Source organism: Thrips palmi, unplaced genomic scaffold (genome assembly GCF_012932325.1).
Source record: "Thrips palmi isolate BJ-2018 unplaced genomic scaffold, TpBJ-2018v1 HiC_scaffold_12, whole genome shotgun sequence".
NCBI lineage: Eukaryota > Metazoa > Arthropoda > Insecta > Thysanoptera > Thripidae > Thrips > Thrips palmi.
The window spans coordinates 10,782,503-10,796,359 of NW_023144623.1; the positions used below are offsets into that span (position 1 = coordinate 10,782,503).

The 13,857-nt window shown below is 39.8% G+C and overlaps 4 protein-coding genes across 9 annotated transcripts; 2 read left to right on the forward strand and 2 right to left on the reverse strand.

Moving 5' to 3' along the window:
- Positions 1-168: 168 nt before the first annotated feature.
- On the forward strand, positions 169-2,746 carry LOC117640635 (probable deoxyhypusine synthase). 4 transcript variants are annotated; one of them, XM_034377338.1, is made up of 9 exons: positions 169-757; positions 857-980; positions 1,056-1,165; positions 1,260-1,424; positions 1,493-1,750; positions 1,825-2,017; positions 2,111-2,214; positions 2,291-2,416; positions 2,498-2,746. In XM_034377338.1, exons 2-9 carry the CDS (start codon positions 875-877, stop codon positions 2,588-2,590), a joined length of 1,155 nt encoding a protein of 384 aa, XP_034233229.1. In that variant the 5' UTR covers positions 169-757; positions 857-874; the 3' UTR covers positions 2,591-2,746. The 4 variants fall into 4 exon arrangements, with proteins under 4 accessions (XP_034233229.1, XP_034233230.1, XP_034233228.1 ...); XM_034377339.1 differs by having other exon boundaries at positions 873-980; XM_034377337.1 differs by having other exon boundaries at positions 169-980.
- A 932-nt stretch (positions 2,747-3,678) lies between these two features.
- Positions 3,679-8,312, reverse strand: LOC117640633 (mediator of RNA polymerase II transcription subunit 26-like). Of its 2 annotated transcripts, none has more exons than XM_034377331.1 (3): positions 8,074-8,312; positions 7,119-7,193; positions 3,679-7,044 (listed from the first exon to the last, which is right to left on the reverse strand). In XM_034377331.1, the coding sequence occupies exons 1-3, from the start codon at positions 8,134-8,136 to the stop codon at positions 5,455-5,457; spliced, it is 1,728 nt and encodes a 575-aa protein (XP_034233222.1). In that variant the 5' UTR covers positions 8,137-8,312; the 3' UTR covers positions 3,679-5,454. The 2 variants fall into 2 exon arrangements, with proteins under 2 accessions (XP_034233222.1, XP_034233223.1); XM_034377332.1 differs by lacking the exon at positions 8,074-8,312 and adding an exon at positions 7,520-7,763.
- On the forward strand, positions 7,768-9,942 carry LOC117640638 (iron-sulfur cluster assembly 1 homolog, mitochondrial). 2 transcript variants are annotated; one of them, XM_034377345.1, is made up of 5 exons: positions 7,768-7,908; positions 8,608-8,905; positions 9,105-9,158; positions 9,395-9,500; positions 9,576-9,942. In XM_034377345.1, exons 2-5 carry the CDS (start codon positions 8,822-8,824, stop codon positions 9,722-9,724), a joined length of 393 nt encoding a protein of 130 aa, XP_034233236.1. In that variant the 5' UTR covers positions 7,768-7,908; positions 8,608-8,821; the 3' UTR covers positions 9,725-9,942. The 2 variants fall into 2 exon arrangements, with proteins under 2 accessions (XP_034233236.1, XP_034233237.1); XM_034377346.1 differs by lacking the exon at positions 7,768-7,908 and adding an exon at positions 8,292-8,423.
- LOC117640629 lies at positions 9,701-13,729 on the reverse strand. Its single transcript, XM_034377322.1, has 8 exons — positions 13,526-13,729; positions 11,725-13,406; positions 11,410-11,640; positions 11,205-11,322; positions 11,019-11,131; positions 10,807-10,922; positions 10,570-10,710; positions 9,701-10,479 (listed from the first exon to the last, which is right to left on the reverse strand). Exons 1-8 carry the CDS (start codon positions 13,601-13,603, stop codon positions 10,181-10,183), a joined length of 2,778 nt encoding a protein of 925 aa, XP_034233213.1. The 5' UTR covers positions 13,604-13,729; the 3' UTR covers positions 9,701-10,180.
- Positions 13,730-13,857: the final 128 nt, after the last annotated feature.

Here is a 13,857-nt window from a genome sequence, read left to right on the forward strand (position 1 = left end):
CGCCGCCGCCAGGGCCAGAGCGCACCAGAGCAGGCGCATTTTGCAGTCCCGCCCCGCAGCCGCAGGCGCCACAGCCGCGACCGGCGATAGCCCCCCCCCCCCCCCCCCCTTACACGCTCTCACAAACACATGCTGCGTCACCTTTCCCCTTGGGCCGAAGGTTGGGTCGAGACAGACGACAAGTCCTCTTCGTTTCCCCGAAGGGTTCGGGGCCGCACACGAATAAAAATAACTCGAGGCGCAGTTCAGGGGTACATTACGTACAGCATCGGGGATTCGCGGACGACTCATTCCAGCAGCAGAGCGACTTCGAACATCACTGTAGGGCCATGCGCGCCCAGCAAGCAAAGCAAGCAAAGCAAGCAAAGCAAGCAAAGCAAGCAAAGCAAGCAAAGCAAGCAAAGCAAGCAAAGCAAGCAAAGCCACTTCGCCTCAGCGCCCGCGAAGTCGAGGTGCTTTGGCGCTTTGCCTTGCCGGCTTCGCTGGCGCCATCCCATCCCATCCCTTCCCAAACTGCCGCTGGCATCTTCAAGAGCGCAAGCAGTGCTGCTATTAAGGAGAGAATCGTGAGCTGTTTATTTTATTTGCATGCCTTCCATAATCTCAGAAAACTGGCGAGCACGAGTGACGGCGGCTCAGTTGCTCGGTTCGGTCCAGTCCTGGTTCGGTCGGCCCTCGGCTCGGCCCTCGGCTCGGCCCCAACCAGCCCCAGCAGACAGCTGTTTACAGTACAGCGCACACGCACGCCAAACGTGAGGTTAGGAATCCCATGGTTTTACTCTTTTAACAAATGAAAATAATTGCGAATTTTCTCTGAATAGTCATTTTATTAGTTGTATTTGTACCGTGCGTTTAGTTAATTGAAACCTCAGGTATGGCATCCACAAGTTCAAGTAAATCGGCTGAAATCCCAGAAACTGTGAAAGATGCTGTTCTGGTTAAAACCACAAACTGTACAGACTTTACAGCTTGTGTGAAAGGTATTTGCTTGTAGTGTTGCCATATTAGTCATAACGGATCAGCGAATGCCTCATGTTGCATTTTTTGTTCGTCAGGGTATGATTTCAATAATGGAGTAGATTATGATGAATTGCTTCGAACATATCTATACTCAGGATTTCAATCAACTCACTTTGGACTAGCGGTAGAAGAAATTAATAAAATGGTATGCTTCTGTGATGAAGACATAGGTGTTTATTTGACGTAATGACAATTTAGTCAATAATCGTGCTCATTTGCCCCCACTGAATTACTTCCAGATATCTCTGAGAGAGATTCCCCTGGCAGAGGATAAAAAGGATGCCTTTGAAGAAGATGTCTTTATTAAAAGACGAAGCAACTGCACAATATTTTTAGGGTACACATCAAACATGGTCTCTTGCGGTGTCCGAGATACACTAAGATATCTTGTTCAAAACAAAATGGTGACTTTTTGAGACGTTTGCTTCTTTTTTTTAGCATATTTTCGATCTGTCTTTATTCCAACATTAAGCATTTTCACTGGCCTATTGCATCTTTTCTGTATGTCCAGATTGATGCAATTGTTACAACAGCAGGTGGTGTTGAAGAAGACCTTATAAAGTGTCTTGCTCCAACTTACATAGGAGATTTTAATCTTGACGGGCGTACCTTACGAGAAAAAGGAATCAACCGTATAGGGAACCTTTTAGTCCCAAATGACAACTACTGCAAATTTGAGGACTGGGTGATGCCTATTCTTGATTCTATGTTACAAGAACAGAAAGAGAAGGTATTGGTGTATAGTTTGGTAGGTGTTCAATTTTGAAAAGATGTTCATCAACATAAATTTTTCCATCATCCTAGGGCACTCTTTGGACACCTTCAAAAGTCATAGCCCGTCTAGGAGAAGAAATAAACAACACAGATTCTATTTATTACTGGGCTGCCAAAAATCATATTCCTGTATTTAGCCCTGCCCTAACTGATGGAAGTTTGGGGGACATGATGTTTTTCCATTCATATAAAAATCCTGGCCTTGTTGTGGACATTGTAAGTGGTGGGTACAAGTTTATGTTTAATAATTTGTCTCCAGTTTTTGGATCTGGTAGTGTCACAAGGTCTTTATCATTTAAATTGTCACCCATTGCAGATTTAAAACGATTAAATTCCATGGCAGTAAAGGCAAATCACTCTGGTATGATAATTATTGGTGGCGGGGTTGTGAAGCATCATATCTGCAATGCCAACCTTATGGTAAGGTTATTTTTAAAAGCATACATTGTACAATGTTTTTGATATTAGCCAATTCTTACTGTCTACTATTTTGCAGAGAAATGGAGCAGACTTCTCAGTTTTCATAAATACTGCCTCTGAGTTTGATGGGAGTGACAGTGGTGCTAGACCCGATGAGGCTATTTCTTGGGGGAAAATTCGCAAAGATGCAAAGCCTGTTAAGGTAAAGATTTATGCCCTTATTACTTAATGAGTTTCTAATCTTGTTCCTTCTTGAACTAAATTTGTGAGTTGTTCATTACAGGTTTATGCAGAAGCATCTCTGGTGTTTCCTCTTTTGGTGGCTCAAACTTTTGCAAAACATTATTCGAAACTACAATCTTCCAATGTCCCTTAGTAATAAAAAGTTAATATACACATCTGTGCTGGTAGCATATGACTGTGATACATCATTGGCCCATTCAGGGCAGTGTCAAGGAACAACAAGGTCCTATGTTAATAATAAACAATTGCATAGTAAAAAAACTCAAATAAATTTTCATATTTATTTTCACTTTTTCTTTCTCTTTGTAAAAACTTTTCACTCACAGAGTGTTTCATGTCCTTTCTATACATATTGATCATTCATCTGACAGGCTGGTAATTTTAAGGTTTAAGAGGAAAAGGAAAATCACTCCAGTCATTCAACTATGAATATTATCACAGCTTCATTCTTGTTTTTAAATACACACACAATCCCTTAGAACTGTTGTAAGGGCTTGCATGAAATTAGACAAAGAACAAGTTTGCACCAGCACCATTCACTAAACTAAAAAACATTAAATTTCACATAGGATAAGCTTACAGCTTTCAGAAAGACAATTTGTAAAAAAATTAAGAACCGCATGGAAAATTTTCTCAAAATGTACTTTGTGTACAAGATGCAAGATGTTGTTCTCGTGCTATAACACTGAACCATTCTGTAGCACTGTCAACTTGTAGTGGAACCAACATTCCTCAGTCTAATTTTATGTATTGTCTTTATAAAGACTAAATGCTACAAAATAGTATGAACCAGTCATGTCAATCAAGTTTTTTTTTGTATTTTTTTTACAACTGTGATCTTTTACAAAGTTAACAGAACCATTTTACTTTATTATTTCAGGTTATTTTATAATTTTTTGATGTATTATGCATTTAGAATGCCATGAAAATACACATACCTATCAAATTGCGATTTGATAAGAATTTGGTTAAGTGATATATCACACCATAATAGTGCTGGTAGTCTTCAGAGGTTAATAAAAACCGCAATAACAAATTTGAAGTAGTCCACCAATTCTTAAACAAATGATCCAACTCAGTAACAAATTTAATATTTTGGATGGATGCCATGAATTAAAGGAAGTTACTGAGAAATGCTCAACTTAAAAATGACAATTTTTACCCCATAGACTTGGATTTACAAAACCAAAAAATGACCAAAGACCATACAAACAGATAAAATTACTTGGCAGAAAAATACATCCACTTTATCAATGAATGAACAAAGATCAGCACAAACATAATGATCACTTTATGTAAGCTGGAATTATTGTTGAAGCTATTACTCTCTGTATTGATGCAGTGCCACCAGTTAAGCAGTTACACTTTCAGAAAAATGCTGCTGATATCTGTGAAAAGCCAATTGGGTTCAGGATAATAAAATAGAAAGACATATACAACATCAAAGAGTATAAAATTATCATTCCAATTTGACAAGAATAAAGCTACATGTAGTAACAACACGAATTCAACAAAATACAAAAGGCTGCCATCTAAAGCAGGGTTGAGTTAATTTAACAAAGAATGCAAGAACTGGTTCATCAAGACAGGATAAAGTGAAGTACCATGCATTTATAAATGACAATGTGAAAGTTAAACAAATAATGATTCCCAATATACACTAACCATATGCAATGGCACATTTGCCACAGGCAATGCAACTCAAAGGCTGAACAGCTCAATGCCTTTCAGTTGGGTTTGGTCTTGTACATCAACTTAAAGATGTAGCAGAGAGAAATAAGCTTGTGGCTTAATACGAGACAAATCAGTTGAAATATCACAGATTGATAAAAAGTTCTCATCTCCAGCTATCTGGATGATGTTCTTTTCCTATTTTCACAAGATGTTAAAGGCACAAGAGAAAAGTTTGATCTGGGGGGCTAGACCTAAAACTTTAACACAAAAAACAACAAAAAAGAAAAAAAACAAAAATAGGGAGAGTTTAGGAGGACAACTCACACCAGACTCAGAAATAGAAACCCCTCAATTTTCTTACAATTTAGTGACAAGACAAAATGAAGAATTGAGCTGCCAGCCATGATTCGAGACAGTAGCCATGAAATATGCTGGAAGTAGGGTAAGCACGTGAAACATGGAAATGGGAGACAAGAAAGCTACCGGCCAGCCGGCATAAAACTCATCATCACTTCATTCAACTGACTAAATGAAAATAAAGGATAGTTATATTTTAAGGATATGAATTTGCTTCACAAAAACCTAACACCTGTTTTAATAATGTCATTCATTTACTTCCATTATTATGCCTGGCCGAGACTTGAGAAAAGCTCCCCTACTCAGCAGTTTGCAGACAAAACAGGCAAGAACCTTGTTGAGTAGGCAGAGTTTTTCTCGCTAATTGGAACTTCAAAGCCATCAATCATCACAAAAACACCCTTAACACCACTTTTACAGCCTGCGCACTGTTCTACTACAAATTAGTATGGGCAGTAGCTCAATGACAGGACACTCTAGAACAATTCTCCCCAAATGGTTCTGAAACTAATGCTTCCCTAGTTGTTCTAATAACAAAAAATTATGCAAAACAAAATCAATACAAGTTGAGATTAATCTAATGTCCTCCAGTGTGATTAAACTAACTCAAGTGCAAAACAGGATGAAATAAAGAAGGCACATTCAAACCAACAAAACAACCACTGCATCCAACCATTATCATCATAGCAGCTAGCTGTCTCAATACTGGCAATATTCTTAAGTAATACAATGACAATGTCTTCATTTCCCATGGAATTAATTTTTCAGACCAAAATTACAGGAAAAAAAGTTCAGATTTCAAGGTGACATCCAAGACTAATGACCTGCATTTCACTTCGAAACCATGGCAGAAGTGCTCCTAAATTCAACAAAAATAACTCTCTTCTAACAATATAAAAGAAAAACCAAATGGAAGAGAATCTAAGTGGGTACTCAACTCTTGCATGCTGTTAGAAGACACAACGTTTAATCAATAACCACATAGGGCAGTATATGCAACATTTCACCCTGATATGAAGTTCTTGAAACCGTTTCATGCCATTCTCTAAAGTCAATATCGCCATTTTTAATTTCTTGACTACTATGGTTCACTATTCCATTTACACCATTTATGTGTTCACTATGCAATCTACACACATCATCTTCAGTCACAGTCTTGATTGGAGGAGAATTAGGAGGACTCTCAGAACCTTCCCATTCAATGGATTCTGCATCAATTGGTGGTAACCTTAATAAAATCTCTTCAACTGTTCTATCACCTCCAACTGGTTGAGGTGCAGGCGATTGTCGACTATCTGTCTGTAATTCTTGAACAGAAATTGGTCTCTCAGCAGAAGGGGCTTCTCTTGAATTACTACCAGCTGGTGACTTCACATCTTTGGAAAGTCTAGAGGGTATCGAAACATCATCACTTGGATCAGGTTCATCATGACACAACACTTGGGTGTCTTTAATATCTTCTTGTATTTCTCTATTGATAGGAAATTCTTGATTAGAAAGCTCAAGATCTGACTGTGAGCGAAGGAACTTGGCAATATGCTCAGTTTTATTCCGAGACATTTCCAAGTCTCTTTCTCTGTCACCACCTCTTACACCAGGAAGAAGACAATTTGTGAGACTAGCTTTATTATCTGCCACAGGAGGTATCACATTGTCAGTAGGCACTCCTGTGTTTCGAGCCTGTAAATCTGCCAAAAGCTCTTGTGTAGTTTTGACCCTGTGTGTTCTTCCTATGGATGACATCTTTGATTTTACAATATCTTCTCTTCCTATTTCTGAAACTGAATCCAATCCTTTGGATTTGTTCTTCGAACCCTTTTTTCTCCCTCTTTTCTTGGGTTCTGATGAGTCTTGTACAATGGGCTCAGAAGGCACAACTGTTTTTATCACTTCACAAGAATTTGATCCATGATCACTATGAGGACTGAAACTATCTCTACTACCATCCCTGCTGGATAAAATGTCTGTTCTCCCTAGAGAATTAGCAATGCCATGAGAAGATGGTTCAGTTGATAATCCATTAGGTCTCTTGACTTTCTTGGAGGGTTTATCATCAACCGGAGAGTTGTCTTTCCGTAATCTCTTATTTGAGGCATGAGTCTTGGGCACAGGATCTACAACTGACGCACTGACAGATGGCTTTGTAGAAATTTGGTCGAACGGTCTTGGAGTTGATGAGCGGGAAGTTGGTCTGGGACTGGTATTGCTTCGATCACTGGAGGGTAGGGACATGGCCGGAGACACAGTAGCACTTCGGATCAGGTGTCTACCATGAGCAGGCAAACCAGGACTGATGTTCCCTCTCAAAGGAAGACCTGGACTCAGATGACCACTTGATGACATGACTCTGTTAGCCACAGTACTTGCAGGACCTGTACTGTGAACACTAGCCCCATTGAACTGCTGGCCTGCGGGAGCAGCAGCCTGGGGTACTGTTTCCGATTTAGGTACAATCATGTCACGCCAACGGCGTACCAGATCCTTTGCTCTCTTTGCCAAGTTTTCATTCTTGGTCTTCCGGCGAAGTTCATTGATAAATTTGCCGAGTCTTGTTGACTGCAAAAACAATGGATAGATAGAGACACTTCAAGACTCTAAAAACCACACTTGAAATTCACAACTCAACAAACCTCCAGTGCATCTTTTGTAATAGGAGTCCTTTCCAGGATGGAGATGACCTCGACAACTGCTGCCATGTCCACAACCTGAGAAATGAAGGCAGCAAAAGATTAGAGAAACAGCCAAAGCAATTTTTTTAAAATCTTGGCTGCTTTAAACATTGAAACAGCGGCAGAAATATTTGTTAACTTAGAATAAAAATGTTAAAAGCTTAAAACATGTCGTGTAATTTAGAAAAAGTATAGCTATTGGATGGAGTACATCAAAATGATCGACAGCGGATAACCGAACGCACCATCATGATGGAGAGAGAAAATAAATGGCAAACAGAATTGCTACCACTTCCAAAATTACAAAGAAAAAGAAAATTCTGACAGCGAGAGGAGAAAGTCTGACACAAATGTATCCTAACCCTATTGGCTTCCTTTCAGACAATTGAATGGGAGTTTGAATGAATGGTACGAGGAGAGGAATTTTTATTCGAGTGCAATAAAACCAATGAGAGGCGTAAGTATATAATTTGCCCCCAAAGAAGCCCAAAATATGGGCAGCATTGTATGAATCTAGGTTATGTAGCCCAGCCGGAAACTTTATGACGCAAGGCTGTACCAAGACCGGATACAATTCCAAAGGCCAGTGCGCAGGCGCAGTGCCGCGTATCAGAGCCAAGAGGTGGGACAGGGGGCAAGCTGAGTCCCAAGAGCTCCGTTACCCAGTTTTCACTCACAAATTCCAAAGTACCAACACGGATTTTTAACCAAATCTCGCTTCACACGGGTTCGGTACACTCCCCTGAACGTGGTAAGAGGGTTACGCAGTATTCCCGGTGTTTACTTAGTCAGTAAATAATCCGAAAACTTGAGCCCAGTATGAGGTGGGCATGCCACTTTCGCTGTGTATTTCAACGCTCCCGATTTGGACGCATTTCGAAGTCGGCAGGACATAAAAATCTTATTCAACCCTTACATTGTAATTACTGTCGAGTGCCTTCAATAACTTTTCCTTAATCTCCGTAGGGGAGTGCTGCATGAGGCCGCACTGGGTCTCGGAATGACGAGCTCCTCAACCAGCGTACAGCCACCAGCACTTATGGCGGACATGTACTGTTGAGGAATTCTGGGAGCATAATAAAAGTTCGCGACGGGATCCGAGAGTAACCGAGGCTGACGTCACGTATGCAAACCGGGTGTGTTCCTGGTTTCTACGACGTATTCTTTGACCGTAAAATATGCGCACACTAGGGTTCTTTTAAGTTGAAATAAAGAAAAGAAACGATTTAGAATCAAACTTCCAAGCATTCGAACGGACTCGAAAGGGTGAGCGGCTGGTTGCTTCTCTACTCATTTTTACAATCTGACCAAAAGAGACCAGAGGCTGTTTCAAAATCTTATGAAATAACAAAAGAACGCTAAATTTCGTTCTTTTAATGTGTTGAAAATTTAATTCTAAAATTTGGAATTACTTTTGAGCTGATCACTTTCTTTTTCGCCTCTTTTCTAGATTTTTTCCAACCCTTAGTTTTACTAGCGGCGTCTGTTTCGTCTGCTAGTGGAAGAAAACAACAAGGGATAGGGAGGTATCTTCTCAAAAGTGCAAGGATTTCTGTGAAATTAAATACATTTTAGTTGATGTCAACACTCTTTTCTCCGTTCCCGATCACTTTCCTACTTTACTGAAGCTTTTGTAAGCAGTATTCAATTTCATTTCAATAATTATGGCAAGTCGAATAGCTGCAGCAGCCACAGTAAGAGCTGTCAAAGGAAGGAAACTTTTACCAACACGAGCTGCATTAGTTCTGGTAAGTAAATTATGTCATCAATGGAAAATAATTTTCAAATGAACTGTTTTGTTTGATTTCTCTCTGTGTCCTCTCTACTCAACGATACAAAGCATTTCTTAACCTACACGTTAACTTGCGCGCAAAGATCATACCTCATATCTTAATATTGTTTTAACTTCAATTTCAACTTTTGTGCTTGGATTTTTTTATGTTCTAGACTCCTAGTGCTATATCCAAGGTGAAATCCATTCTAGAAGGTAAACCTGAATTTGTAAGTATATCTTTTATGGAACTCGAACTAGTTGCCTTTCAGTGTTACAAATTATATTGCAATGGCCTGAATATAAGCCTCTCCATAATATAAGGACCCTTATGTGGAAAGAAATCTCTATTTGAGCTCAATTTTTTAATAGTAAAAAATAATTGGGGCTTGTACTTGGGTCATTATGTTAAGATGTTTCTACATTTACCACCATAACAACTCACAAGCTTTATATTTTGTCTTAGGTGGGCCTCAAGGTTGGCGTCAGACAACGAGGATGTAATGGCCTTAGTTACACTCTAGACTATGCCACGGGTAAAGACAAACTTGATGAGGAAGTAGTACAAGACGGTAAGTTCTTCTTTCCCTTTTCTATAAGATTTATTAAAACTTTTCAGGCCTAACTCATTTTTTACAAATTTCTAGGCATTAAAATTTTCATAGACAAGAAAGCCCAACTGACCCTCCTTGGTACTGAAATGGATTATGTAGAAACACAGCTGTCTAGTGAATTTGTTTTTAACAATCCTAACATCAAAGGTACTTGTGGCTGTGGTGAGAGCTTTTCGATTTAATTCAACAGACATAAGAGTGACATGACACTTCTCTTGAAAGGATATTCATACATCTAAAGATGCTATAACTGACATTCAAATCACTGTTTGCACATTGCTACAAATTTTTTGAAGCATCTATGAGTGAGAAAACTATGTAAACTCTATAATTGTATCAGGTTCTTTACCATTGTTCAGCCATCTAGTCATAAATATATTCTATATTTTTGAAAAACTTATGCACTTTGTTGTGAGTTTATTCAATCCTTTCCAATTGGTGCATGTAAAATTACAAAACAGACTTGAAAAGAGCTCAAACAATAGATAATAGGTCAATAAAATTATTGTATCAAAAATAAGCACTAATTAATTATACATTTCTAACAGGTAAAAAAAGTTTTAGAAAGAATCACATAAATTAAAAAATGTACAAACTGAAAAATTAATTGACTGTAAATAAAACTGCAAGATTGAAATTCACAACAATTTAGGTTGTTGCCGTAAAGTAGTAATATCTAGGATCTTGCCAGTGGGTGTATTGAACTGAGGTTGATTCCCTGGGGATGGACGGTGAAGGTGAACTGGATTAGGCTGTCGATTACCCATATGATGAAGTTGATAATGAACATCTTCAGATGAAGTTTGGGGAAAAGTGGACTTCATCTTCGTCTTTCCTGACGATACTTTTGTCATCTTCCTACTTCCTCGACTTGGCATAGGATTGTGGTGAGGCTCTTGAGATTTTTGATAACATCCAGGCACACTGGTTGTAGCCTCTGTAAAATTTTGGACACAATGAAGCAACATCACAAGTTTACACAGTAATAATATTTATACCTAAATCACAGTAAATAAGCAGATTTTACCTAAATATTGTTGTGGGTTGAAATTTTCGGGTAGAAGATTATAGCGTTCTAGGTATCGAAATGTGGCAAAAGACATATTGGATGCGGGCATGTTATAAACTGCCATTTCTTGTAATTTCGCACTGTGGGGTTGTTTTCCTCCTAGTGGAAGTAAGCAATGAAAATGTTAGGGATACATGAAAAACTAAGAATTAATGTCTACAATAAAGCACTTCCAGAAAAATTCATTATTATTACTTTTGGAAGAAATATTGGATGCAAGTTCTTCAGGGTGGTTCTCTCTCAAATATTTCAAAGCCATCTCCTTTAAATGCTTGGGGGTTTCTTTTACATCATTAGCTTCAAATGCCACTCTGTAATGAAATATTTTAGACACTCACACTCAAGACGCATTTGATGATAATAATGATAGTAGCATAGCCTATCTATCTTCAATTATGGTTGCTTACCTTTTCGAAACACTGACATCAGTTGATTTGTGATGCTGCATCACTTTTGAATGATGAGGGTCAAATGTTTGCTCTCCTGAATCTCTCTCTTCTAGTATTCTGTTGACCTGTCCCTGGATGACAAAGACAGTGAATCAGCTAAAAGGAAACTCACATTCATACATGATGGTTTAAAATGAGACTTACAAGAACATTATTGTAAAATGTCCAGCCATTTGGCTTGGGTTCAGACCCCTCCTCCTTTGTTGGGCTCATCTCATCCCCATTCGAACTTCCATTCTCATCACTCTCTGAAGACCCTGACCTAAACTCAGTCATGAAAAAAATGGAAGTTATGCATTTCATTTTTCATAGAAATTTTTATTAAAATAAATACAAGTTATGAACTTACTCATCAGAAGATGAACTTCCATAATCATGTAAATCCACATGAATTGAAGACATAGGAGAGACTGGTTGTTCTGTGACAGTTGGAAGATCAGCACCATTAAAGGTTGAGTACTCATACGCTGTCATCCCAGCCCTACTTGCCAACACTGCCTGACATCCTCGAACAGCAGTAATAGCCGCTGAAACTCCTGGATTGTTGTTGCAAATACAACCCTCGGGGCAAGCTGCTTTACTGTGAAAAAAACAAAACAAAAGATATAATGAAGATTAAATGGATAAAAAGGTAACATGTTTTCTCACACAAATATATGCACACCTGTTGGTTACTGCTTTGGGAGTTTCAATAGGAATTTGTTTATACTTTCCATTCTTGCTAATATGCTTCTTTGACTTTTCATTTTGTCTATCCTGTGAAGTACAATCTTTGCAACAATTTGAGCAGCCTGAATTTTTCTGAGGTAATGTAGCAGTGGGGCTCACGGAAGAAGAGCTACAATCGTCACTTGAAGATTTATTTTGTTTTGAGAGGTTTCCATTGGAAGATGCACTCTCATGCTCAGAAACATTGTGCACTGCATCAAGGCGCCCAACTCTGCCTCTGTATGTTACAGCATGAATGAAGCTGGTCATCACACCAATCGACATCTTTTGACAATCCTCTTGTTGTTCCTCACTATCAGATGTCTGAGTTGCTTCTTCTACAGCCACTTTACCATCAGACTTGCAAATGGCTACAGGGAGCTTTTCAACCTCTTTGGATTTGCAGCATGCATCTATTGCTGGTTTGTGATCTTGTGTCAGGAGAAGCCGCTCCACTTGAGATTGGAGTGCCTTTAGCTGGTCATTCTGAGCCAAAACTATTTTGTAGAGGTCATCAAAAGACACATGAGAATGTGGAGGATGAGGCTGAAGAGTGCTGTCCGGCATAGAATGCATGTGGCTAACAGGGTGTGGTGCCGTTGCAGACATAGCCACAGGAGGATGGCAATGATGCTCGGCACAGGACCATGGGCTGGGAGGTTTCCCAGCATGGCAATAAGCAGGGTACATGCACATGTTTTCTCTCCCCATAGGCACAGCATGATGAGAAGGAATCTCATTGCAAGCAATGTGGCCATGATTCAACATTTGGTTCTTAAAAGTATGTTCATTGCCACTGGGGCCGTATTGTTGCCTGAGACTAGTGGGCTTGTCCGTCAATCTCCTTTCTTCAGCCTGCTGCAAGTTCAAGGCAATGTGGTCTTGATTTAACATTTGGTTCTTGAAAGTACGTCCATTGCCACTGTGACGATATTGTTGCCTGTGAGTGGTGGGATTGCTCACCAGGCTCCTTGCTTCAGTCTGCTGCAAATTGAGATTGGTGGTTGGCACCAAGCTCAATTCATCAAGTTGATTGGACAGTGAGCCGTGCCCATTGGGCTGTAATGCAGGGGCAGACATAGGCTGCACTTGATGAGTATAGTGGTTAAGATCTGAGGATGGAGAGAAATTTCTTTGCGTATCGGGGCTCTGAACATGCCCAGATGATCTGTTTGGTGGTGCACTCTTTGCAAGGGGATGATCCCGTCCAACTCCGTTATCAACAGGCAATGTTCTTGGAGCAGGTGCACTAGTGGGTCTAGTTTTAAAATCGTTGTAAGAGACAGTTTTTCCTGCAGACTGAATGGGCCTGCTCCATGCGCGCTCCTCAACTCTATCCCTCCTAAAGTCCAAATTTTCCTGATTATGAAGGTTGCCACCCGTGCTGACAGGGACATAATTGCTGGGAGATTTCTGAATAGGAGGGACAGCTGTAGGTAGAAATGCTTCAGTGCTGCGGCGACCAAGGTTGATGCCGTTTATGGCACTGGCTCCTGTTTTCTGACGCCAGTCATTGTAAGAAAGGTGACTGAGGGCAGATTGTACATGACCCACAGAGGTTGTGATCTGACTTGGGGCACCACCTGAAGGTGTCTCTATGATAGAAAGATCTGGAACTGAAGGGCGGGGTACAGTTTCCTGCAACCCAGAACACGGTAATGTTACGGGGCTTAAAAGAACAGATTCACACGATTTCAAGAGACCTAAAATACTGAGTCAAGTTAGGTTATCAACGTAAAGGGCCAGAATATTCTTACTCCGAATGATGGTGGCACAGGAGTTCGCCTGGGTTTGAGTTCATCAGACAGCATGGACGTGTCACTGTTACGATCCATGATGAAACGATGAGATCGATGGAGACATCCGTGTAATTCACCGCAGAAAAACAAACTGTTGTCTTGTCTGCTATGATTTGTTGTTAGACCGGTTTGGCGCCTAAAACAACGCCAACCTCATCAGTATGAGAAATTGTGTACAAGAAATGTGAAAAACTGCGCGGAAAGAAGCAGTTACTTTGTTAGTGTTCGATCGCCAATTAATTGAGTTTAATATATTCTTTTTCGGGACAGAGGAAAAGGAAAGTATGGAC